Source organism: Notamacropus eugenii, chromosome 1, assembly GCF_028372415.1.
Source record: "Notamacropus eugenii isolate mMacEug1 chromosome 1, mMacEug1.pri_v2, whole genome shotgun sequence".
NCBI classification, from domain to species: domain Eukaryota; kingdom Metazoa; phylum Chordata; class Mammalia; order Diprotodontia; family Macropodidae; genus Notamacropus; species Notamacropus eugenii.
Window position 1 is genome coordinate 391328491 of NC_092872.1, and position 27664 is coordinate 391356154.

Sequence of the window (27664 nt, forward strand, 5' to 3'; positions counted from 1 at the left end):
TATAATATTCCTGGAAATTTTCATTTTGGGATCTCTTTCAGGAGGTGATTCTTTCATTGTTGATTATACCCTCTGGTTCTAGAGTATCAGGGCAGTTTTCCCCAATAACTTATTGAAAGATGAAATCTAAGCTTCTTTTTTAATCATGCCTTTCAGGTAGTCCAATAATTCTTAAATTATTTCTCATGGATCTATTTTCCAGGTCAATTGTTTTTCCAGTGAGATTTCATATGTTCTAGTTTTTCATTCTTTTGCTTTTGCTTGATTGTTTCTAGATGTCTCATAAAATTATTAGCTTCCACTTGCTGAATTCTAACTTTTAAGGAATTATTTACTTCAGTGAGCTTTTGTACTCCATTTTCCATTTGGCCAATTCTACATTTTAACGAGTTCTTCATGTCAGTGAATTTTTCTTTATCTTTTTATCCATTTGGACAAGTATCCTTTTCAAGTAAATCTTCTCTTAATTGCATTTTTGGGTCTCTTTTTTCATTTGACCTATTCTACTTTTAAGGTGCTATTTTCTTCAGTTTTTTTGTGACTTCCTTACAAGCTATTGGTTCTTTTTCTTGCATCACTCTTGTTTCTTTTCCCAATTTTTCCTCTACCTTTCTTATAAAATCCTTCTTGAACTCTTCCATAACCTGAGACCAATTCATATTTTTCTCTGAGGCTTTGGATGGATCAATTTTAAGTTTATTATTTTTTTCCCATGTAGAAATATACATTTTGATTTTCCTTGTTACCATAGTAACTTTCTATGGTCAAAATTGTTTTTTTCTGTTGTTTGCCCATTTTCCTGCCTATTTCTTGACTTTTGGTTGGTGGTTGTTCTTCATTCTCAAGGAGGATCAAAATGACATCCCTATGCTAGAGTAAGTTTCAGTGTGTTCCATTGTGGCTGATCAGACCAAGATGAGGTTGGAATGCTCTACCACAGGTTGGGCACAAATAATCTGCATGAGCAACTGGGGTGCATACTCTTGACTTTGAACTCTATGCTAAAGTGGAACTCTGCTTCCCAAGTGGAGGGTGCACTCTCCCAAGCTTTAGTGTTTCTGTGCAGCTGTTTTCATAGGTAACTCTGGGTACCTATAATTTTTTGGCTCTTTCAATGTGGTATGATCTAGTTCAGGGATAGGGAACTTGTGACCTCAAGGCCACATGTGGCCCTCTAGGTCAAGTCCAGCCCTTTCGCTGAATCCAAATTTCACAGAACAAATCCTCTTAATAAAATGATTATTTTTCCCTGTAGCACTTTGGACTCACTTAAAGGCTATACATAGGGACTTGTAAAGTCATATGTAGCCTCAAAGCTGCAGGTCCTCCCCCATACCCACAATCTAGACAGAGGTGTGTTTTCTACTGTCCTGTACTGTGCACTGCTCTGTGAGTGACCACAAGCACTCTTTACCACCTTGGAACAGAGATCATGGTTCCTGTTCCCCTGTAGCTACAAGCTCTAGTGTGTTTGTACTCCTCCTTGCCCTAGCATTAAGACCCAGAACTGCAATCCAGATCCAAGTACAGGCAATGCGACAGAGTCCTGACCCTGATATAAGCAAGGGGACTCATTTAAATCTGCTTTTGATCAGTTGCCCAACCTTATTACTGTCTATGGGCTGAGAGGTCTGGAAAATACCACTGCTGCCACTGATTCAGTTGCTTCAAAGCCTGCTCTGGGTTTGCTGGAACTTGGGCTATGCTGGTGCAGCCTGCATGGGACTGAGCTCTTCTCTCACTCTGGTACATCCTGCTGACCTGCTAAGTTGTATTGGGATGGAAAATTATTTCACTTCATCTTTTTGTGAGTTCTGCCTCTCTAGAATTTGTTTAGAATCATTATTTAGGGTATTTAGAGGGGTTTAGGGGAGAGATCAGGTAAGTCCCTGACTTTACTCCACCATCTTGGCTCTCCCTAATCCTCACACTCTTTTTAAGTGATGTGATTTTATTAGTGTAATGAGTTCCCAGTGCAATTGTGGCAACTCACATTCCCTCTATATAGGCAACTCTTGGATGAGAAAGCTTCATAGACCGATGCAAATAGGTACCTATTTTGTTATATATAGTGTTCCCTTTAAAAATTTTAAGATCTTTTTTATAATTTGAGTTCCAAATGTTCTCCCTCCCTCCAGCTTCTCCCCTATTCATTTAAAAGGCAAGCAATGTGATACCCATTATGCATGTAACAAACATTCTTAGAGAGCTTACTTGCCCAAGGACAAGCAACCGATGTGTATATCAAAAGTAAGACTTGAACCAAAGTTTTCCTGATTTTGAGGTCTTATTTCTATTTCTCATTCCACTATGTCATACTACACAGAAACACACATGCACTCGTATGTATAAATATACAGCCAGTGACTAGCTCAACGGGATATATGTACAACAGCATATCACAATTCAGCTGGGTATTGGGACACTGACAAAAGTTCAAGTTGCCATTGAATATTGATGATTAGTCTTTGAGTCTGTCCATTCAATTAACACTGTTTTCAATTATGCTATTATTTACCCTATTTACTGCAATTTGTCCCTACGAACAGACTTCAAGGCTGAATACAGTTTAGGTAAGCTACACTGCCAATACTCCTTTGACTTACTATCTAGGAACCCCATCTCTAATTAAGTGAATTTAATTTAGTATGAACTATTCTTCATAAAGTTATCCGGACTATTTGTGGTTGGCACTTTTTTCAGTTACTTATATTATTTGAAACAGTGATCTCCTTGCTTCTTGAGCATTATATCATTGTGGAAGCTAATAAATCTTAGATACTAAAATCTTTGGGAATGAACTGTTAATGGAGCTAATTACTTCCCACAAAAACCTTGGGGCTACGAAAAAGTACAGATAGCAAACTTCACTTTGACTAGTGTAATTAATGGCAGTGGACAGACCAAATGCACCTACCTCAAGTTGCCTGGAATGTGCATGTGTGTAGACAGAGATCAATAAGCCAGCTGTGTTAATCAAACGTATGTAAGTGAATCTTCCATTTGAATTTATTGATGCAAAAGTAAAAGCTGACAAAGATTACCATCATCTCCAGCCCATACATGTCACTTTATCCTAACTGGTAATTATACTATTGAGAATAATACTGACTTTCAGACTTAGAAACAAAGCAAAGTTGAATCATATAACTAGTCAAATGTTAAACTGGAAGTTCCAGTCATTGCAAGATCTACATGAATATTGGACAACTTCTTTTTTCAATATAACTGTAATAATGACAAAAAATATAATATTGAAGTATTAGCACACATATTGCACTTTAATGTTTGTTTACCTAGATAAATAATGAAGACATCAATTAATCACTTCTTGCTCTTTTCAATGAAAAATTCTATCTATTTTGACCATTTAAGAATAAAAATATGGCTAATATTTTAACATGTTTTATGTACCATCAGAAAACAGTACTTTCAGGATAACCATACATGTATATCCATTTTGTTAAAGACAGGATGGATCATGCTTTAACTGCTCAAATCATTGTTCTTGTAGAACAGAATAACAACATGTTTTTTGCTTCAAGGTGGCTTTCAGTATCAAATTTCTTCTAAAATTATGCCAGTACAGGATAAGTTTTTGATTAAGTCTATTTTGATTTCAAGAAACAGTAATGCAGCTCAACTAACCTATCATTCTAGTATGAGACTGGACAGTAAGACCAGGATGACATCTCAGATTGATATTAGGAGTATTGAATAAGATTACAATTCTGCCTCCAAATTCAATCTGATTATCTGGAAGCAAGAAGTGGAAATGTAGTATCATCAAGTAACAATCCAATTTTCTTTGGCTACCCCATATTTATATTTTTGGAGGCAACCCTGCAGCAGCCAGAAGTGAAGAGAGACTGAATTTTCTTGGACCCAATCATATTAGACAGTTTTTAAGAGGTTTTAAATATACCATATTCTCTTGCCTCTGTGCATGTGCACAATTAAGAGCCTGCACCAGATTCTCCATCTCTGCTTTTTCAGAATCCTTTTTCTTCCTGCAAAACTTTGCTCAGGTAGCATCTTTCCAATGAAGTCTTCCATAATATCTCCCATTGCTCTTGCTCTCTTCTCTGTTTTCTGGGTACTCTACTCATTTGTGCTCATGTTTCATCTCTGTGATAGAACAGAAGTTTTTTTGAGGGAAAGGGCTGTTTTATTTTTGCCTGCAAATTTCCAGGACCCAGCAGAGTGGCTTGTACATATTACTTAAATATTTCTGGAATTTCATGAAATTGAACTAAATTACATGATTCCATTAGGGAATTTTCTCCAGAAATTTGCCAGACATAGTCTAGTAAAAAATTATTAGATAGCAATTACATGTGATATTGTTAGATACTAATGTTATATTCACATATTCCATATTAATATTACAAATAGTATAAAAGAAATAAATGGTAACTTGATCTTAGCATTCCATTTTTACATTTTATGTCAGATATGTAGTTATTCTAATAAACATACTGACCTGCTAAATTGTGACTGATGGTAATCAAAGCATGAGTATTGTGTAATCTAATACATGCATGCACAAGCAGTTGCTTTTAAAGTACTTCAACAATTTTTTTTCTTTTATGTAAATAACACTACTCTATTTCCTCTACTGCTACTGTATTTCTTAGGAAATGTCACTGTTTATGTTTAAAAATGTCACAACACTGCAATAAAGTGCAGTTTATTGGTTGATATATATGACACCAAAGGCCAATAAAATAAAATCAAGTTGAACTTCAAATGTTTTCTATTAAATGAACAGTTTGTGTGCCATAAAGTATGTATTATTTGTTGCCAACTTTGAAGACATCAGAAGAAGTTAAGGCAGATTTTCTCAAGGAATAATTTAGATCGTTTGGCTACAACTGAGTACATAAAAATAGACATTGATAAATTGCAACATTGTGTTAAAGAGAATAAGGTTCCCAAACATATAGAATGTGCCTCTAGAAAATTAGTCAAATTGCATGACAATGTGGATCAACGTGTAAGAAGTCTAACATTAAACTATCAAATTTTCAACAGAAAGAATTGGGCAAAGCAGAATTGGATTCAGTGTCATTGTAATGATTAAGGATAGCCCACATTAAAAAAAATGTGAAAATGTTCCTCCCTCTTTTCTTTGAAGAAGTGAGGTACTACAAATATGGAACCTTGAATATGCTATCAGAGTCAGTTGTTGGTTGGATTTTTTCTGAACTTTTTTCACTCTTTGTTTCAAGTGATGATCTTCTGTTTAGTGCGGTGAGGAGGGATATATTCAGAAACAAAGCTGATAAACATATGGCAGCAATAGAAATTGAAAACAAAATATATACACTTGATTTATTTTGGCTGTAACACATGAGGTGGACTTTTTGTATAATTAGTGACAGCATGTTTGTCCATTAATAAATAATTGATTGGACAATCATGGAAATCAATGGAGTCCTTACCAAGAATCCTTGGTGAGAATTTAGCAAAATATTATACTGTGTCTCAAAGTGGCATGTTTCAACTTTCTTCCTTGCTGAAAATATTAACTGTGAAATTTCCTGTGTAAGCATTAAATTATCAAGACTACACTGCAAACCAATTTTAGAAATAGCTAATCAAAGGCAATAAATTTCCCATTTGGGTATGAGCTTGTGGTGGGGAGATCTAATGAGAATTGTTGATAGACACTCACTGTCCCAATTTCCTGCTTCATCAGAGCGTGTAACTGAAGTGAAGACTGATATCTTTGTCACCAGCTTCGGACCTGTCTCAGACCATGATATGGTGAGTGACACTGCAACTCCACATTTATAAATGTGGTTTCTTTTTTTTTTTTTTAAGAAAAAAATATTCTTTAGAAATGGGGGAGGGGAGAAGAAAACTTAGAGCATGAGGACTTGTCTTCAGGAGCTCTATACAAGAAAGCATCTATTTTTAAACTTTTCACCTCCCCCCAAATGCCAGACTACACAGTCAGTGATTGTTCTTAGCAAAGGCTGTATTCAAGGATATTTAAATGATAAGCCTCTGTGATTTCAATAATGTATTACAGGATATACATATAGTACTATGGCATACTAAAGAATGCTAGCTACTTAATCCTTTAGAATATTATAGTGCTTATTTTCAAATCACAACGTGGTTCTGGTTGCTGAATTGCCTGCAAAAGAATGTTATTAATTTTAGCTTTGGTAAAGAAGATGACATTGATTAAAGGATGATGAGTTCTGATGTACCTAGATTGTAGTCTAGTATCTGACAATAATCAAAAATGAAGTTGATGAAACTACTCTGGACAGAAAAAAAAGAATGTAACCAGTGAACATATGATAAAAGAGGAAACAGAAAGCAGCACAAGGATTTGTACCAAGAAGAAACCAATGCTTCAACTGTGACAAGCACTGTTCAGAGTAAATTCATGAATGAGAAACAAATTGAGACATGTACGTGCTTTTTCACAATCCCATTTATGCTAATTATAGATACTCTTCTTAAGAAGAGGGAGGATATTATGGAGATGGTATTTTAAGAAGATTATGATGATTATATGGGTAATTTTTTAACAGAATGCTTATTTTATATAAAAATAATTTTTCTGGAACTATTTATTAAGCAAAGGGCATTTTGTAAAGCACTTACAAAGAGAACTTGAGAACTCACTTGTGGAATTCCAGTTGGAAAGTAAAGTTGCTTTTCTACCTATAACCAAAGAATAGTTGTCTTCTCATGAGGCGAAATAGTCTTCTTCAATCAGTCATAGGTGTTTTGGAATCAAAGTGCATGGAGTATTGAGGGAAAAAAGAGATACTTATATATTAACAAACTAGTTCATTTCAATCAGGTCTAGTGTTCAGTTAGCAACAGATTTCCCTCACAAGTGGGATTGAAGTATATTGTCAAATTTCTTGGTTTGGCACCCAAATTCTTACTATGATCAAAGGACAGGATAAATCAGTTTCACATAGAGTTCCTGGAAACACACGATGAGATTAATTCTTAAGCAGGATCTATGATCTAGATCTATGATCTACTTTCTAAAATGGCTGTTTGCTGGTATCATCTTAACAGTACCTAAGATGCTCCTAGCATCAGCCTTAGCAATGGGTGATCGACAAAAATAGGACAAAATGTCGTCTTTATCTAATAATAAGCTTATTGATAGGTCAAATTCAGCTTTTAAAAAGTTACTTTTTTAAAATTTAGCAGCAAAACAAGAATATTTACAGAAATGATACCTGAAAGGTCACTTTTGCAGCTGTATTCACTTCTTATATAACTCATACTGTGTTCCTAGTCAACCATCAGTCTATCTTATTAGACAGAAAAATATATTTTTTTATATTAAATAGGCATTCTGTTAAAAATTACCCATATAATCATCACAGTCTTCTAAAAATACCACCTCCATAATATTCTCCCTCTATTTAAGAAGTCACAATTGTACCCAGCTGAAGAATAGTTGCATTTTAAACTCCTTGTCTTGAAATTTGACTCTTCATCTAATTTCATTTTCTCTCCTCAGCAATATTTCTCACCTAAACCCAACAAAGACCTTTAAATTCAATTTGGGTAGTATCCTTATTGTCATGCACCAAAACCAAGTTTATTGCTATGTACATGCCATTGCCCATTTCCTCCCGCCTATAAAAATTCTTTTCTATATAAATTCAAACTCCATTCTTCCTTCATGATATAGCCCTAGAATAGCCAATTCCAGACTTGAATTCTGAGGATCTAACACATAATCTAATGCTTGACTATGCATATCATATTCTCTTTTTTGAATAGTTTCAAATCTATGTCTCATCTCCTCAGATCCATCAGATGACAGAAACCAAACTCTTTTTCTGTCTTCTCTGAGCCTTAGCCCAGGTCCTAGAATAGGCTGAACATAGAGGGAAACAATAAATATTAATATCTTTTGTAACTTAGGCATGAGGTCTCATATTTATGTCTTACCATACCTCAAAATCTCCAACCAGTATTAACTTTTAATGATATGTACATATATATGTACATATATGTATATATATATATATATACATGTATATATATATATATATACATGTATATATATATGTATGCATGTGCTAGCCTTTCTAGGCAGGTAGGTGCTGTAGTGCAGTGATCTCAATTTCAAAAAGAAGTAGATCCTTGCAGGCCATATATTGGCTTAGAAAACTACAAATCAGCATTAAGTATGTCATATTACATTTTTATGTATTTTGTTAAACAGTTCCTATTATATTTTAATTTCCTATTACATTTTAATTTGTTTCAAGCAATGCTCTGGAGTTTTTTGCACGTAGCTTGTCTGTGGGCTGTGAGTTTAACATCTCTAGTGCAATTGTCCTGGAGTGAGGAATACCTCAGTTTAGTTTTAGACCTCAGGCACTTACTAGCTCTGTGACCTTGGGCAAGTCATACTTGTGGCAAGTCTTCCTCAGTTCCATCTTCTATAAAATGCTGACACAAGAAGTATATCTATCTATCTATCTATCTATCTATCTATCTATCTATCTATCTATCGATCGATCGATCTATCTATAGATCTATCTATCGATCTATATATCTATCTATCATCTCCCAGGATTGTTGTGAGGATACAATGAGAAAACATTTCTAAAGTACTCTGCAAACTTTAAAGTACTAGATATATTCTACCTTTTTTTATATATTATTATATTTAAATAATGGTATTTTTTTCAGTTGCTCAAATTATATGGGACATGGACTTTGAAATTTATTTTCAGGAATGAGGATAAATTATGTTGTTATCCACAGCCAGTTCATAACCATCCTTTGTACACAATATCATAAAATTTTAAAACAGCAATTTTGATGAAGATTTTATACACCACACATGCACATGTGTGTGAAACACACACACACACACACACACACACACACACACCACGACCACCACTATCAACACCACCACCAGCACCACCACCCTTTTAATGATGCTCTTTAGAAACATGGCATACAATGTGAGTTTGATGTTCTACAGTGCTATGGCTCTTCAACTGCCCCATTAATCTCATGCACTCCTGTTAAACATCAAAAGTAGTGAAACAGGTGGGCTAAGTCAAGGGAAGTACATCCTGTTCTATACATTTTGAGCCAGAAGGGGACCAATATTCCTCTTTGACAGCTGATCTACTAGGCATAGGACTGTGATCTATTTGCCACATGTTCTTAGTGGGGAATATATACTAAATCAGTAGTTTGAGCAGCTAAATCATTTGATCACCTTGGAATGACATCATGGAGAATCTAGCCAAAATATTCTTCCAGTGGTAAGCAACAAAATCTCAGAGTAATGGAGCTGTTCTGGAAATCCAATCAAGACAGAATGTCATAGCCCAAATGAAGCTATTTTTAACTAAGGCAAAAAAAGCCCCCCAAAACCAAACCTATATCTTTCCATGAGAAGCTGATTTTTAAAAATCTATCATAAAGTCAAGGCAGCCTGCTTTCATTTGGGACCAAAACAAAACTAGGACAGCTCCTTGAAATTATTTTAAAAGCCACTAAGTGGTAATCAGGCAGCCAATTCCCAGAGCCTTGGCCTCAGACAGAAATATTCAGAGAGCTCCTTCAAATGGAGTCATGTTTTCCATAGTGTTTAAAATGTATTATGTAGAAGAACACAGATGAGAATAGAAGTTACATGCTGTAATACTGAAATAATTACAGTATTTATTTAGAACCAAAAAGAATTTTACTCTATGTCTACAAAGTAAGATGATATTCTTCTAGGATGCATTCCATAGAACAAGACTTCTTGGTGAGAAATTCCGTCCAGGTTATGTGGGATGAAACTGTGAAGCTTATCGTGGGTTTCTTGGCATTCCATCTTTTTCTACAGTTCTCTTGCCTACCCTTCCTGTTATCACTGCCTCTCCTCCTCATCACCCTTTTTTCTGCCAGAAACCTTCTTTTACTCCTCTAAACAAAATGAAATTTTCCTACTCAACATTTTTTAAAAATAATCTCCTATACATTCTCAAATACACAGGCATATTATGCATATGCATATGCAATAAATATACATATGAATTTGTGAGGGTCAAAATATGAAAAATGTTGTAAAGTTAGGAGTTAGAGTATAGCAACATAACAGCAATATTTTTACTTAACTCTGAAAAATCTGATTAGATGTTGACATAAAGACTCAATAGGAACCTGTAATCAACTGTTTCTTTAAGTGTTGCCAAATTAGTGGATCTAGAGACTTCAAATCTCTAAGCCTTGGTTTCCTCATCATTAAAATGATAAAGTTGAACTCCATAACCAGCTTTGATAGTCTTCTTTTCTACTGTATCAGAATTCTTAGATGACCAGTGACCACCAACACTACAGAGAAAATATATTTCGGCTTTATGATGGAGTCTCAAAAATCAGTTAAGGAGTGTTGAGTTTATTCATAGATAATGTGAGAGCTATTTTCTAGGATGCTTAATTGCCACTACTATTACTATGACAACAACTACTAGGACAACTATTAAATCAAGAAATATTTATTTAAATGCCTATGTATGAGGCAGGATGATATAATGTAGATATACCTAAACTCTGAATAAAGAAGTTCAGAGTTCAAGTCCTTTCTTTTATACATACTGTGTGTATGACCCCAAATAAGTCATTTAACCTCCCAATGCCCCAGCATTATTCTAATTTTTATTCCAGCTTTCTTAAACTTCACTTCCCTCTATATACTCTGTGATGAAGTGACAATAGCCTCCTGGATGTTCTTACACAAGACATTGCATATCCTGCCTCTGATAATATTCACTGACTATTCCACATGCCTAGAGGCTCTCCTTCCTCATCTCTGCCTCCTCGTTTCCCTGGCTTCCTTCAAATCTCAACCAAGTAAAGTTTCACCATCTTCAAGAAGTCCTTTCCAGTCCTTCTTAATGTTAGTAACTTCCCCTCTGAGATTCATCTCATATGTCTGGTTCTGCAGCTTAAACTACACACACACACACACACACACACACACACACACACACATACACACACACACATCTTGTTTGTGCAAAGGCTATATTTTTGTCTTTATTTGCATCTCTAGCTCTTTGCCCAAGAGACTGGCACATAGTAAGTGCTTAATAAATGGTAAGGTGATTATCAGATTAAGTTGCAGAGAAGTTGTCTATGTACATTAGTAAATAAAGTTCTTGGAGATCTCTACACTATTACAATTGAAAATATAGTTCTTAAAAAAGATTAGGGGAATTTGCACCTATTACATGTCGTAGGTGTGCTTTGTTTTATCATATCTTATTTGTTTGCAATCCATACAGATTGAATGGCACTGACTTACACGTGTTTTCCCTCTTTGATCACTGTATCTTTAGAGAGAGATTGTAAACTTTTATTTCTAGCCTTCATAATTTTAGGTAATTTGTCTGTGGTCATTCATTTCAGTAAGTTTCTGATGCAGGATTCAAACCCATGTCTCTTCTGACTCCCAAGTCCAGGACTCTTACCTTTACACAATTACCTTTATATCACAATGACGCATAATCATTGCTTTGTTCTTTCTGGGTCCTGCAGGCAAAGAATCCATAGTGAAGTACATTAAAAATAGTCAAAGACAGGTATTGCTTTGTTTTGTATTGAGAAAGAAAAATGAAAAAAAAAAACAACTTATTTGTAGCTTCCTTTATGTTTGGCTCTCTAATGAGGAAGTAGACAGTTTACATAGTACCATGGTATTTCTTGGGTTGCCTACATTGCACTTTGGGAACTGCTAATATTGGTGTCTATGAGAAATGTTTAATGGCAAGACCTTTAATTCCAAATTCAGCATCAGAATAGCAAGTACTGTAAGGACACATTAACCTTTTCAGTTTCAAGAGCTGGTAAGTCCTGTTGCTTATTTAAGGATTAATAGATGTTTGATTCTAGCTACTGTCAAGTAAAATGCAATGTTTGTTCAAATAAATTCCAAGGTAGCATCATATGGTAGAGAATGATAATGAGCTTCTCACATTCCTTTTATGCACATATATTTCATGTATCTCACATACGTCTTTTGTTTATTGAAAAATAAATTAATGGACAGAGGTCTTCCTTTCCTTTCCCAAGTCCTCCATATCTTTCCCAAATATAGGCACTTGTTAGATAGGGAATAGTATGTGTTTATCCACTGAACAGACAGTAAAAAGGAACAAAAGTGAAATTGTAGCAAAGGTATTGGGCTTGGTATAATAGTGCAATAGCAAATGATATGTCTGTAATTATTTAGCTGTTGACCTAATAAAGGAATGGCTAATAATAATCTGAAGGTTCCTTCCAAGTTTATTATTCCATATTTAAACCTTGTCCTTATTCTAATATCTATTTCTTTGAAAGAATGACTTACAGAGAGTCAATGCCACTAAGTGGCCAGGGTATTGGATTTTGTTTCAGGAAAAACTGGGCTTGAATCATGCAACTCTAGTTGACTGTGTGACTCTGGACAATTTACATAATCTCTCGAACCTCAGTTTATTCTTCTGTAAAATGGAGAATCAAAGCACATACTTCATATAATTTTTCACAGCTCAAATGAGATTACTTATTGCTTAATAAATCTCAAAGTCCAATACATAAGCAATATGTACTCCTATTATTACATTGCTTATATACAGTTTCCCATTTTTTTGCTGTTCCTTTCCAATACCATTTAGACAAACATCTTTCCCTTGTAGAGAAAACTTAACACCCCCCTATAAGTGAATAGATTACAAATAGAAATTTTGTAGTCCTCAGCTATTACAGTTGATATTTTTGTGGTCGCTTTAACTAATAATTTCTCACTTTTCTTCTAATATAATTTCTTCTAATAAAAACATGCACAAGCAAAGCTACCAGTTAATATAAAGAAGATGACATCAATCATATTTGACCACCAAAATAACAAAATAAAATGAGCTTTCTCTGAAAAAGCCATAATAAAAACTGGTGATTTTTCAGTCTCAATGGTATTTTAAAAATCATAAGTTACAAAATGTATCCCATGAAACTTTTAAATTGTTTTCCAAATTTGTTTAGGAATATACAATAGATGTATTTTTCCGTCAAAGCTGGAAGGATGAGAGACTCAAATTTAAAGGGCCTATGACAGTTCTGCGGTTAAATAACCTGATGGCAAGTAAAATTTGGACTCCTGATACCTTCTTTCACAATGGGAAGAAATCTGTGGCTCACAACATGACCATGCCAAACAAGCTGCTTCGCATTACCGAGGATGGCACCCTGCTGTATACCATGAGGTAAGAGCCAACACTCTGTGCATCGACTAGTGAATATGTTTCTCCCTGTGTGTCTATTATTCTATTTCCCATTGAAGCCAGCCCGCTTCAATTTAAAGTATTTTTCTATTTGTTTTGTTTTTTCCCTTTCTCTTGATGTATCTTAGATTTCTGTAACTTCACAAGGTATGGCTCCAATGTTGGTTTACAAATACAGTGGTTGCCTAAAATGAAAGTGTTACCTCTGATAAAAAACGACCAAAACCAAAAGAAAAAAAGGATCTCTGAGAAATAAGTAAAATTGGTTACAAAAATTATGTATTTTAATGGACAGTTCAAAGTCATATTTGCTGGTTCTAAGAAAAGAAAATCTTTTTCCTTTTGAAATCCCTCTGCGGCGTCTCGGAAGACTGTTAAAGGATGGAATACATGAGCAGATAACTCATTACCCCCATCGCATTGGCAACAAATAATGTACATACATAAATAGGATTCATATAATCTGTATAGATTTTTAAGGGGAAATAAGCAGTTGAAAATTTTAAATCATAGAGAACTATGTTACTTATGAGAAAGCAATTATTCCATTTACTGATAGCTTGAAAAGGGTTTTCTATTTGTGAATTAGCCCCAAATTCGGCAACTAGTCATGTAATTTCTCCCTTGCTGTAAAAAAAGGTAATGAAAGCAAATTCTGAGTTTATTTGGCATGTTTTTTTCATGAAGGTAGAATTATATTTTGCCTTTAGACTACTGCCAATCTTGGATTTTCATTCACTGAGATTCAAAAATATTTGAAAAGCTGCTTTCGATATTGGTCCCAGCTGGCTTGAATTGGTACAAGTGTGTGGGTTCCAATGTTAAAAAACACACAACAGAAAGAAAGAAATAAGGGGACAATTGGCCATGTGTGGGGAGATTTTGCCAAATATTCCAGGCATGATCTGTTTATGTTCAAAATTCTGGTCTTAAAGCTTTGTGACTGTTTAACCAAATCCAATGCTAATCTTTTCACTGCCCAGCTGTCAATTTGCTGGTTTGGGATTTTTTGTGTCTTTACCTTTTTTTCAAGATTAATCACTGTGAATATATGCAATTTTTCTCATTACAAAAAATGACCAAGTTCCTTCCTTTGCTAAATTTCTAACTGCACTTTGCTAATTGATGATATTTGGTTGCTCCAGGACATGATGTGTCCTATTATTATTATAATACCTTCGGAAGTTTGAGAGTAACCTTGAAAACTTAGTGACTATGTTCATTGATAGCATAATAATTCACTCTTTTCCATGAGGTTATGATGATCTCATGGTATTAAACATTCACAATTATTCTCTTTAACTATGTCAAACAACTTGTGTCCTTCAAATATCAATGGATAAGACAGGTTTTGGAAATACATATAATTTCATTAATAGATTAAACAAAGTGCTAGTTTTAAGTCACAACATAAGTCAAAACATATTGCAGGAAACTTCTTAGATATCTTTTGTTGTTGTTCTTAGTGAAAACTAAGGTTTAAAATTGCTTGAAACCATGCTCCCAAACAACAAAGATAATGGATTTGAATTTGAAGAATAGTCTAGTTTTGCTTATTTTTCTCTGAATCAAGCAATTAACAGGTAAATACAAAGGCTGGCTATTCTCTGGCTACTCTCATTCATTGAGGTGTCATGATCAGAGCACCATTCTTGATTTACAACGAATAAACTGCTAGATATATTCTTGTGTGTACATGTGTATATATGTATGTGTTTAGAATTAGGGAAAATTTCTGAAGGCAGAAGTGGGGCAAGGATGTTATGTCCAAATGTCAAAGGAAACTGAAATTCATCTCCAAGAAGATCAAAGGAGATGAATTCAGTTCTCCCTTCTGACCTTGTTAATGTGCTCTAATACATATACAATTCTACATTCCTTTGTAAACCAATAGTGAGAAGTGGTCCCCAAATCATGAAACCAGACTTTGTAACCTACACATAATGAAGAATTGGATGTTTTTTTCATAAAGAAATAGTAGAAGAAAAAAATTCACTTTAAAAAATTTTTGTTATATGTGTATATATAAGTATATATGTATATGTGTATTCATATATATATATACACACACGTATGTGTGTGTGTGCATGCGCGTGTGTGTGTGTGTGTGTGTGTGTGTGTGTATAATCACAGAGGTAGCATGATATGGGTAGAGCCACAAAGATCTCATTTCAAATTCCATATTGTTACATACTGGCTTTATAACCTTGGCCAAGTTACTTAACCTCTCAGTGACCCAGTCAGCTCTCTAGGAATGGTTACTGACCTGCACTAGTAGGAGCTTCTACATAAGGGATTACTTTCATTAATAAAATTGTAAGTCTAATGTAAAGATATACATATACAATATTATATATAATATATATGTATGTATGCCTGATCTTTATATATATTTTAAAAGATATCTACCTATTCATCTATCATCTATCTATATCATCCTTTATTACTTCATCACAGAATGCAGAATGGGAGTATCCCTAGGTTGTCAAAGTGTATGCTAGCTGAAGTGAAATCTCTGGCCAAATCTGTAAGGTTCAGTTCAAATCACATCTTTTATAGACTTTTCCTATTTCCTCCAGCTACCAATGCCTTTCCTTTTGTGATTTTCTTCTTCTTCTTCTTCTCCTTCTTTTTCTTCTTCTTCTTCTTCTTCTTCTTCTTCTTCTTCTTCTTCTTCTTCTCCTTCTTTTTCTTCTTCTTCTTCTCCTTCTTTTTCTTCTTCTTCTTCTCCTTCTTCTTCTTCTTCTTCTTCTTCTTCTTCTTCTTCTTCTTCTTCTCTCTCTCTCTCTATCTTTCATTTCTCTCTCTCTCTCTCTCTCTCTCTATATATATATATATATACATATGTACTTATTTTCTTGCCGTTAGGTTGATATCAACCCCTCTATTCCTGGTAATAGGCAATTAGTTGGTACAGTGTATAGAATACTGGCCATGAAATCTGCCAGACCTGAGTTTAAATATGGCCTCAGATATTTAACATCTGCATAACCCTGGGCAAGTCGCTTAACCCTGTTTGCCTCAGTTTTTGCATCTGTAAAATGAGCTGTAGAAGGAGATGGCAAAACACTGCAATATCTCTAGTAAGAAAACTCCAAATGAGGTTACAAGAGTCGAATTAAATGGCTGAACAAAAACAACATCCCCATGTTATATGTAATATATTATATATGTATATGTGTGTATAGTATATCTTACATACACATACATGCCTTTATGTATATACATATATATATGTATATATTTGCACACACATATGTACACAACTATATGCCTATATGTACAGTATAATATATCATGTCATGCCATTTTGTGTTACATTATATTACATATTATGTGATATAATAGCAGAGTATAGTAAAATAGGATATTGTATTATGCATACCTAGTTATTCACGTCATTCCTATTAGAATACAAAATCCTTAAGAGTAAAGATTGATTTTTGCCTTTCTTTACGTCCCTAGGACCTGTCATTCTGCCTTGGACACAGTTAGTAACTAATAAATGCATAGTGACTACTTAGCTGATCATGAAGCCAGAAAAACTTCGAGTGCTGGCCCAGTGGTGGGATGCATGCTTGTTAGCTCTGGATAGGCCTAGCTAAGAAGGTTGTTTTCAGATGGCTAGTCCTCAAATTATGAGATTGTTTTTTCAACCAGAGCAAATCATGACTTCCATTTAACAGAGAATAAAGGGACTGATATATTCCTTGGGAGAAGGAATGCCTGTAGCATAGAAAATATTGATGCTTAAAGTATTATAAATGGATAAATAATGCATTGCTTTTCTTATCTATTTCCCCAGATTTGGATTTTGTTTGTACTGAATCTACCTCTTTTCTGGTATTGGGGGGAGCAGAATGGTGATGGGAAATCTGATCAGTAGTGCTTCTTTCCTAATTTTTCAACTGACTAGATTGACTGTGCGAGCTGAATGTCCAATGCACCTTGAGGACTTTCCAATGGATGCCCATGCCTGCCCATTGAAGTTTGGAAGCTGTGAGTTACATCAGTTTTAATTGTCTATGGTTTTAAGAGCTCTAAGACTCAAATCAGACATCTGATAGTGAGTACACTGGCAAAGTACTTTTAAGATTTTTAAAATGTGGTACTCTATCTATACCAATGACTTTTCTACATACTCTTGAAAGAGGAAGACATAAGTTAGCTAATGGAATAGAGAACTGGATGAATAAGTTGAACTTAGAAATTTCATTTTAATGAAATATGCAGACATTAAATAGAGGGTGAGGATGATATATATATATATACATGTATATATATATATACATATATAATATATACATATACAAGTTTAGACTCAACAATACATCATTTATTCTCAACTCAGATTGATACTGCAATAGTTTAGCATTTATCAACAATACAAAATTATATATAAACATCAGATTGAATTATAGTAAGAGAACAAACTCCAACTAAAAGGATGACCTAAACCCGATTGATGTTGCAAGGGGGAAAGGATTTTATATTAACTTTGCCCATGAATAAGTCATAGACCCAATTGGATATTCAAAGGAATTTATTTCAATATAAATGCTTTTTAATAATATTCAGTATTTAACCAGTGTCTTATCTTTTGAAGCTCACCTAGAAATTAACAGTAAGCTTATTACTTCTGCCATTTCAAAATATAAAATAAGCAAACACATTCTTTGGCTTCAGAGTTTTTGCAAGTTTTTGCAAGTCTCACTTCTTAGAGATTTGTACTGTCTCCTCATCTTTCATTTCATTCTGAGTTTAGGCTGATACTATTTGATAAGCATATGTGTCTACATGAAAAGTAGGTCATGATATTCTTATTCCTGGCTTGTCTATTGGGGTAAAATGGATGTGGGAACAGTCAACTTCTTAACCATCTTACATGCTCTCCTACTCTGTGTGATGGTCTTCCTGAGTAGCTATTTCTGTTGAGATATATGTATGATTCATGGAGGAAAAATAAGAGTAGTGGAGGAAGGTATCAAGAGATGATAGGAATCTCTTTTAGATTCATTGAACTACCATATTGGAAAAGAACTCAAGAAGACATTACCACTATTCTTTAGAAAAGACTGCACTCAAATTTGCTTACATCAGTCTCAGTTCCTTATAGAAGAGTTTAATGTCAAGCTGTAAAATACTATAAGCTGCCATTTAATGATCCTTACAACATAAGAAATTGTTATTACAGCTTACTCTTAGAAATGCATATTTCTTGCTTTAGTCCAGAAATATTTGTTTACAGTGAAACCTCTCAGTCATATCTTGTACTACAAGCTGGAAGTCTGTAGTAAAATTTCCAAGAAGCAGCTACAAATATGTTTTTTGGGAACTATTTGTCATTGAAATCTTTTTCTTAAAATGTTCTCATTGGCAGGAAAGTCAGGGGGGAGGATTTCTATCTATGCCAACCTATACCTAAATGAAGTGTTAACTGCCACATTGTTAGCTGATGAACACCACACAATGCAAATAACATATTTCACCATCATGTATCCATGTCACATGCATGTGAAATTTCTGAGAAAACTAGAGTGTACATCTGTAATCTATAGTACTCAAATTGCCATAAGTACTTATAGGATTTTATAGAAAAAAAGCTGAAAAAGCATTAGAGATGGAATGTGCTTTACAGAGTATATATCATAACTCTTCCTTATTTTATATAGAGGAAAACTGAAGTTCAGAGATATAATTCAACTTTTCCAAGGTCACAAACAAAAGAAGTAGAGTCAGAAACTGTCTTTTGGCTAGAAAATTCCCGACTATAGAATATTCCCTAATAACATAATGGGAAATGTGCACACCCTCAGAAAATCAAAAGCTTGAAATAACCCCCCCCCCCAAAACACCAACAACAACACAACAAAAACAACTAAACAAGAAAATATCGAAGGAAAGGTGATGGTGGCTCCTTCACCTGGATTATATTTCAGAAATAGCAGGGCAAATGTTTACTCTACATCAATGTTTATTCTGTTTAGATTCCTGAATTCCCCCTCCTCACTTTCAAACATGGTGTATATGAGTTGTAGAGCAAGGAAGGTATAAAAGCATTCCACAGAAAGATTCAAAATGATTATCAGGAAAGCTATGGAATAGTGAATGGGGAAATGAAATCATAGTCAAGAGCCCTGATTTTGGGCAAACAAAATCACCTTATCATCATAAGTACATGTTGAAAGTTCAGACTATATGATTTCCGAGTTCTCTTCCAGCTCCAGTCTTCTATTTATTAATCTATTGCTTTTTCAGATATCTGGGTGACTGTATTTTTTCAGTAACCTGAAAAATGCAGTGCCATTATTTCATGTTATACTTACAATTGTCTGAGGGTAAGAAATTTATTTGGCTTTCTTGGCAGGTTGTCAGCTGTTCAACTCTCATATGTGTATCACCAAGGCAATATTCACAGCACTGGTGGTGACTATGAATATGCCATTGTAGTTCTCAGTTGCAAAGTATAACAGACTGTCCATATGGAAGGCAGAAGAACAACATTGATTCCGACATCAGGAAATCAAGTCCAGAAACCAGAAAGTCAAATCAGACATAGTAGCCAAAAAGCTAACACACATTAGCATTGAAGGGGGACAAATGCATTTCCAAGTCTTTATCTCCCCCCTCTCCCGCTGCTGGAGCCTTCCTACAAACAAATACTTACAAGCATAGCTGTCTGCTTGCCTGTGTCTTTCCCAGCTCTAACTAGCCTGACCAACTTCCTCCGAACTCTGCTCCAACCTTCCTGTTCCACCAGTTCAGCAAGATCCTCCCACAACATGTGACTTAGTCTTCCATTTAAGCAGGTCACATGAGCCTATTAATGAATGGCAAAGATTTTCTCCTTTAAATTATCTTTATAATGGGTTATGACAGCTGCCAGACCTCAAGGAAGATAGTTTTGTGGTCTGGTTGGGGTGGACCGGCCCTGGTCTATCAAGAGCCTCAAACGAAAGAGGGAAGATTTGTTATTAAGAGAAAGCATTGGACAGGTTGTGGACTTCACTCAAATCATCCAGGCCAAAAAAAATTCCTTAACCTAGTTACAATAGGAATCCTCTAGGCAAAATATCAGATTGAGTGGGATGTGGCTACAATTTACTTGAACACCATGTAAGAAAATGCTTATAAGGCTTCTGGAACAACAAAAGCCATATGTTGGCATGGAAAAAAAATTAAGAAAGCAGATTTTTTTTAGCACAATCTACTAAAATATGATTGCCATTGCCAACTTATGTTTGAAGCTGGTTAAAAGAAAAGGTCCATGTGTATATGCATCAGGCAAGGCAGAGGATGGGGTAGAGGTAGGGAAGGGGTGAGTAGTCTGCTGCCTCAAGGCCACACGTGGCCCTCTAGGTCCTCATGTGTGGTCCTTCATTTGGGGTTTGTTCTGTGAAGTTTGGATTCAGTTGTAGGGTCTCATTTGAGAACCTAGATGGCCACATGTTGCCTGGAGGCTGCAGGTTCCAATCCAGCCCTGGATTAGGGTATACAATTGAATTGCCTTCCTTGGGTGAAAAATCAAAATAGGATAGGATAAGTGGTGAATTTATTTTAGAAGAGAATTTTAGAATTTAGAGCTTGGCCTGGAAAGATTTATTTAGATTCTTGAAATTCACACCCCACTGGTTGGTTGATTGGTTGGTTGGTTGATTGATTCTCTAGGACAGGAGGAGTTTTTCACAACAGATCTTTGACTTGTTTTTTCCTTTCCTCAAACAGTACCAGAGAGAGAGAGACTCCCTAACTTCTTTGTGTAATCCATACTATTGTTTTATAACCCTGAGAATAGTGGCTTTGAAGACCAAAGGCCTAGTGTCCAATCCTATCTCTGATTTTACTGTGATCTTGGGCAAGTCACTGAACTTCTCTGTAACTGATTTTCCTCATATATAAAATGAAGAAGGTTGACTGGTTAGGATCTGATATCTCTTCCATTTCTAGAGCTCTAAGCTCTGCAACTTTATTGTCTTCCCTGTTTTAAGTTTTATTTCCTCTTTTGTCATACATTGATGATCTAGATATCTAATTACTATCTTCCTCATACATATCCTTCTACTTGAAGAATAAATTCCCTCCTTATCCTTCTTTTTCCCAGATTAAATAATATCAATTCCTTTAGCCTTTTCTCTATAGCACCAACATTTCAAGCTCAGAAATGAGAATGTGTTGTAATGCAAAGGATACTAGATTCAGAAGCAAATGATCTTGATTCATGTCCTAGCTCCATTGCTTGTTAACTGTTTAATATTAACCAAGTCAATGAGTCTCAGATTACTCATCCATAAAATGTTTTACATTAGATTACTTATAAGTTCCCTTTGACCTCTGAATGTATGATCACATGATCTCTTGAAATGAGTTCAAAGGAAAGTATATAGCTTGCCACTTTCTGTGATACCTTTAGAAATGTATAGCAAGGCTTCATAGATATTCTTTAAAAAGGGCTGTATATATTATTAGCTACAAAAATGTGATTATTGCTGTTCTAATTTGCATTATGACAGCTGGGACAGAAAACAAGAATAAGAAATAACCTACCTCTAAGTTAATTGCAGAGTTTATTGTAGCTCAGGCTAATTATAGCATTGAGGACTATTACAGCTAATAAGATTACCAAGTTGCTGGGAAATGACACATTATAATTATAAAGTTGTTGTCAAATTGTTCATCGTGTGTACATGCTTTTCAGATCAGCTATGCAAACAACTTAGAGGTCAATGCAAGACAAGGAATCATGGCTTCCATTGCCACTGTTCCTACTTGTGAAGATGGAATAAATCTTTCTCTTTTGGGCTCTTCCAATCTGACGTACACTAATCTGTGTCTTAATGATCTGCCTAACCTACAAAAATGGGAGAAATTAATCTCTTTAGGATTTTATGCTTTTTCTGCATGTGCCCCTTATAAATAAGCACCCCAACATCCACAGGAGGCAGTGCTATCACAGGTTCTTAGAGCTGCATTTATAAAAGGAAAGGTAACTTTTGAGGGGTCAACAATCACTTTAATTACATTCAACATACAGGGATCAACAGACAGGCTTCCAATTGTCTGCAATTAAATACACACAAACATAGCTACCAGAGAGGGAAGCACTAACATCTGGGTTTTCAAAACGAGGGGCTGCTTAACAGCTTCCCTGAGTCTCATCTGGCACTCAAACCTTCTTCCAAAGTTAAGCTCCAAAGGAAAAAAAAAAACCTCTCCTCAGAGCATATATACTTTTTTCAGAGGGCATGATCCCTCATGACCCAGTGCCTCATTAGCCATCAGCAAAAGGTGTAGGCCTTCATAGGAAACAAGCCTACCCTAATCAAGACCCATCTGAGGTCTATCCATGTGAGGGGAAGTTTTTTTAACTCCTATTACATGCCGCTGTCCCACAGTAAGTGCTTAATAAAAGTTCATTGATTGATTCATTTAATGGGTGTTTGACCTTTGCAACATTTCTATATTCCTGCAGGACAGATGTTATTATCTAAATTTTATATTTTTTTCTGAAGAGTGAGGTGTTTGGAATGCATATGATACCAGGAGACTGAAAAGCTAGATATAATGGTGACTTTCCCACAAAATATCTGTATAACTTTTGGGAAATCAATTCATCTCTGAAAACAAAAGGGAGAGGGAGGAGGATGGATGATCAAATGATCTACTCAATTCCAATCATAAGATTCAATATTGTTCATAAGTAGAAAATCATCCACATTAAGAAGAATTTTCGATAAGAATTGTTTGTCACTGTCCAGGAAAGTCACTTTATTGAAGTAGGGACTCCAGTTTTTAGGCATTATATCTGTTTTCCACCTAGATTCCCCTTTGTGTGAATAAAAAGCTACTTTGGGGAGTGCTGGCAGGTGCAACTTTCCTATTTAATGTAGCACATGCTAAATGCCTCACTGATTTAAAACTCAGGGAGTGCAAATTCCCAAATTGTTCACATGTCATTCTTACATGACACACAAGTGTCACTAGCTACTGTAATGATTCATAAAAAGCTCTTTTTCAAACATTTGTTGAGTATACATACAAAAACAAAATAAAGCAAAGAAAAAAAGAAAAGAACGATTACTGACTGGTGATCCAGAAAGGAAGGGCTAGGGGAGAAAAGAAAATGCCCTGTTGATGCATAATTAAACCTTGTGGGTAATGCTCAATAGCATCTCTCACCTCATTACAAACAGGTTCCTTTAGGAAAGCTTATAAAAGAGGAAAACTCTGGAAATCACAAAGGGCACATACACCAAATATTTATTATCCTTTTCCCTTTTTCATACAATTTAATCAAGATTAAGGGAAAAATGTGGTTTCAAATCTGGTTAGTAACATCTTATCAGTGTGTACACATAATATTTTTGAAACCAGAATCCCAATTATATGTCCAGAATGGGAAAAATCATAGTGTAGACGTAAATGATGAGTATTTGGATTTCTATATTTTGGTAGAAATGATTTATTCATCTCACTTTTAATCATATGATTTTCAATAACAGGTTCACCATATGAAGTATGGGAATCATAGTGTCATACATATTAAAATATCCCAAGAAAGCATAATTTGTTTTTAAACTGGGATAGCAAAAAACCTATTCTGACATTCTTAATAATGTAAATGAAAGTACTTTGAGAAATATATAGAGCGATACAAATATAGTTGTATTATTATTATCATTCACTGAAAAGGAAAAAAAACAACTGAAATTTCTTGAACAAAGAATAATTTTCAAGTCTTATTTTCTACATAAACATTCATATTAATTATATGTAAGAGTGAAAACAGCTTCTAGTTTTTTAGTCTACCCTTCTTAATAAAAAATATCTATGGAAATGCACATGCTGATTAATCACAATTTTTTAGTATATTTTTAAGAGGCAGTGGGATTTAGTACAAGAATCAGTATGCCAAGGGCCAAGGATCCTTGAGGTTTCTTAGAGCGGTAACCTAGGTATGATGACTGGATCTTTGCCCCAGGTGCTGAATTTTCAGGGTACCAACAGCACTTGTCTTTCAGCAAGGCAGAAATAGCAGAACTTAGTACTTAGCAATTATAATTTTAAAAAGAAGATGCTATCTCTCCTGCCCCATTGCTCTCCCTATGACTTCATACTTGTATTCAAGTATCCTCACACATCCCATTGTCATAGACTCTCCAAAGATGAAGGCATTTTTTGGTGCTAAGTGTGATCTGTGATTCTTGCCTTGTGTGAAAAAATTTCTGGTTACATCTCTGAATTCTAGTTCTCCCTCAGCCATATATTAACTTTCATAATATTTCTGGGCCCAAGTTGCTTCATCTCTAGAATGAGAATAATACTTTATCTTTCTGAAGAAATGGGTTTGATTAGATATTCACTGAGTCCCTTCCAATTCTAATAGTTCTGTGATTTCTGTGAAGTGACACATTATTCTTCTTTTCCAATTAGATGCTTACACTAGAGCAGAAGTAGTGTATGAATGGACTCGAGAACCAGCACGTTCTGTAGTTGTAGCGGAGGATGGCTCTCGCCTAAATCAATATGATCTTCTCGGACAAACTGTGGATTCTGGAATTGTCCAGTCCAGTACAGGTGAGTAATCATTCTGAATTCCTGAGTTCCTGTCCTCAAAGGAGGAATATTGATGGAAGGCTAAAACAAAATTACAAATGAACACCCTTTAATCTGAAAAATCAATGTTATCCTTGATAAGATGAAAGATAAGCACAGCTAAGGGCATTGTGATTAAAATCAAGAGTTCATATTTCTTTCCCCAGTTCTGGCACCAATTTGCTGCATGACTTTCATCATCTTTTCTCTTCTCCGGGCCTTTGATTCTTCATCTATAAAATTAGGAGGTGGAATAAATTATTTTCAAAGTCTTTCTCTGCTCTATGTTCTAGGGAGGTTCTGGTGACTAGCTCCTTACCTTCTGAAGCTTCAAAAAATGAAATATTTTATTAGAAGACCTCCCTTTCTTTAAATAAGAATGAGAGAACAGATTTACTGTTCACTGTTTAAGAAAAGGTCTGCTGCTGATCTTTAGGGTGATTGGGTATGTTTGGAGTTGATGGGGTGCCAGTCTTTTGCTGTACTGTAATTGCTATGCTAATGATAGTGTTAAGGTCTAAAATCTGGATCAGATGTTATTAAACAGTTGGGACCCAATTTTCAAATTTGGGCAATCAGATTCCATGGAGGGCTAATCAAATCAGTGCTCAAGCACTTAAGCATCCATTTTCTGTGTCTAAGTGAAATGGGAACATCAGTTCAACACCCAAAAGTCTCATTTGGATTCCAACTCTCTGGGAAGTGTGTCAAAGGCTGACAGTCATGACTCTGGAATCCCACTGCATCTGACAGGGTTCAATTGCTGATAAATTTAAAAGCAACACTTTTAATGAAGTTCCTTTAAAAATCTAATGATCCATCCACATGTACAAGAGACTTACATTCCTAAATAAAAATTATTTAGCAATAAAATCATCACAAAAATAAAATAGAATCAAACAAGAAAATATCACAAATTTTAGTTTTCTTAGTTATGCTGTTATTTTACAAAATAATTTAAATATTTAAAATGGGGCCCACATAACCCTCAAAAGAATAAAATACCTTAAAATTTTCCTCTAAATATCAGCTAACCCCAAATCAGTGTAATTTTCCCTCTGTAGAACTGTATTGAGGTTTTGTTTTTTGTTTTTTGTTTTTGAGAAGGTCAACAATCACTTTAATCAAACACATATATAATTCACTTAGTTCAGGGGAAAAAGTCAGCAACCTGAACTTCAGAGAAAATACATAGAAATAAAAATCAACAGAAAGAGCTTCTAACTGTCTGACAGTAAGCAATAAATACATCAAAAAGCAACAGATAACTTTCTGGCCATATATACATAGTTATCAGAGAGAGAAGCACCAACGTGTGGGTTTTCAAAGCTAGGGGGCTGCTTAGTGGCTTCCCAGAGTCTAATCTAGCACATAAACCTTCTTCCAAAAACTAAGCTAGTGTATTTAGTTTTAGTGCCTAATACAGATATTAATTTCTTCCTCTTTGGAAGAATAAAAACGATGTGACTATATTTTTTTAATTTTATAAAAAAATGATTTAATCATATTTGCAAAGGAGCATCTTAGTTCAAGTAAAGCCCATGTCTGGCATGTATCTGTTTCTTAATAAATGCTTGTTGATGATATATAAATACATTTGGTTGCAGCCACATCCATGACAGAGTATTAAAAAGAGCATTAGAACAGGAGCCAAAAGAGTTGCTTTTAATCTTCATCTTGCCTATATATGAATTACACTATAGCATGGGAGAATAGATATAAAGACAGAGTACCTTGAGTAAAAGCTTGGCTTTATTACTCTTTAACTGTATGACCCTTAGACAGGAATCTTCTCTTTTTTCAGTCAGTTTCTTCATCTGTGAAATAAGATGGGGAAAATTTGATTATCTATAAAGTCCTCTCCAAGTCTAAATCTATGATAATGTGATTAGATGTAAGGTTTCTTCTCCTTTCTGTAGTTTAGCTTCCACATTTGGGGAAAAAATAAAAATTGTATTGGACTAGGTAACTATGAATTTCTCTTTGTCCTCCAACATACTGTGGGTATTTTGATTAAAATTTACTTTATTCTACATATTTTGAAGAAATATAAAGTCATGGAGGTGGAAATGAACTGAATAAGACTTTGTATTATTCATATTATCAAGTTGTAGCTTGGACAATTCAGTTTGGTTAGGAGTACAGGAGAAAAGTGGTAGAATTATTGGGCTTGGGAAACAAATTTAATTTATTGCATAAATTATGTCAATGTATTCCAAAGGAATTCAGAGCTTTCTTGGTTTCTACTTTTGCTATCCATTAAGACAGTCTCTGTATGCATGATATGAATGAACAAAACTTTTGAATAAGGTCTCTGATGACATATTTCACATATCATTGTATTGCTTTAACAATATTAGGAGAAGTAAGAGTGCCATCACCTGTCAGCTGTTGGAGGGCCAGAAAGAATACCAGATTCTACCCTTATGAGGTACATACAGTTAGGATAAAAAAGGAAGGAAGTAGGTGAGGAAAGCTATAGAACTTTCCCTGGATACAAAATTAATTCAATAATTCTCTTGAAAGGGGACAGTGCCATTCATTTTTGCTTAACCATTGCTCCTTGAAGATACCAGTTTCCTTATTAGCTCCCTTTGGTGACAAATTAGGAGAAGGAAATGAGGCTGACCAATATATTCTGATTATCTTATTGAGTACATTTTTATGAAGTCAGGCTGTTCTTTTGTATCAGTAGCCAATTAGACATAGTAAAGTGTTTAAATGTTGAAGAGGATGATCAATATACTTCTCAGTCTGGGGGAAAAATCATGTATGATGAATGAATAAATACAAGCACATAG

At 34.8% G+C, this 27664-nt stretch overlaps 1 protein-coding gene across 1 annotated transcript in view; it reads left to right on the forward strand.

The window, feature by feature from the left end:
* The window catches only part of GABRA1 (gamma-aminobutyric acid type A receptor subunit alpha1), a 67318-nt gene that overhangs the window by 15936 nt on the left and 23718 nt on the right, over positions 1-27664 (forward strand). The window contains exons 3-6 of the mRNA XM_072630899.1: positions 5702-5769; positions 13033-13253; positions 17188-17270; positions 24702-24845. Of these exons, the coding sequence (XP_072487000.1) occupies positions 5702-5769; positions 13033-13253; positions 17188-17270; positions 24702-24845 (516 nt within the window). The remainder of the gene's footprint in view (positions 1-5701; positions 5770-13032; positions 13254-17187; positions 17271-24701; positions 24846-27664) is intronic.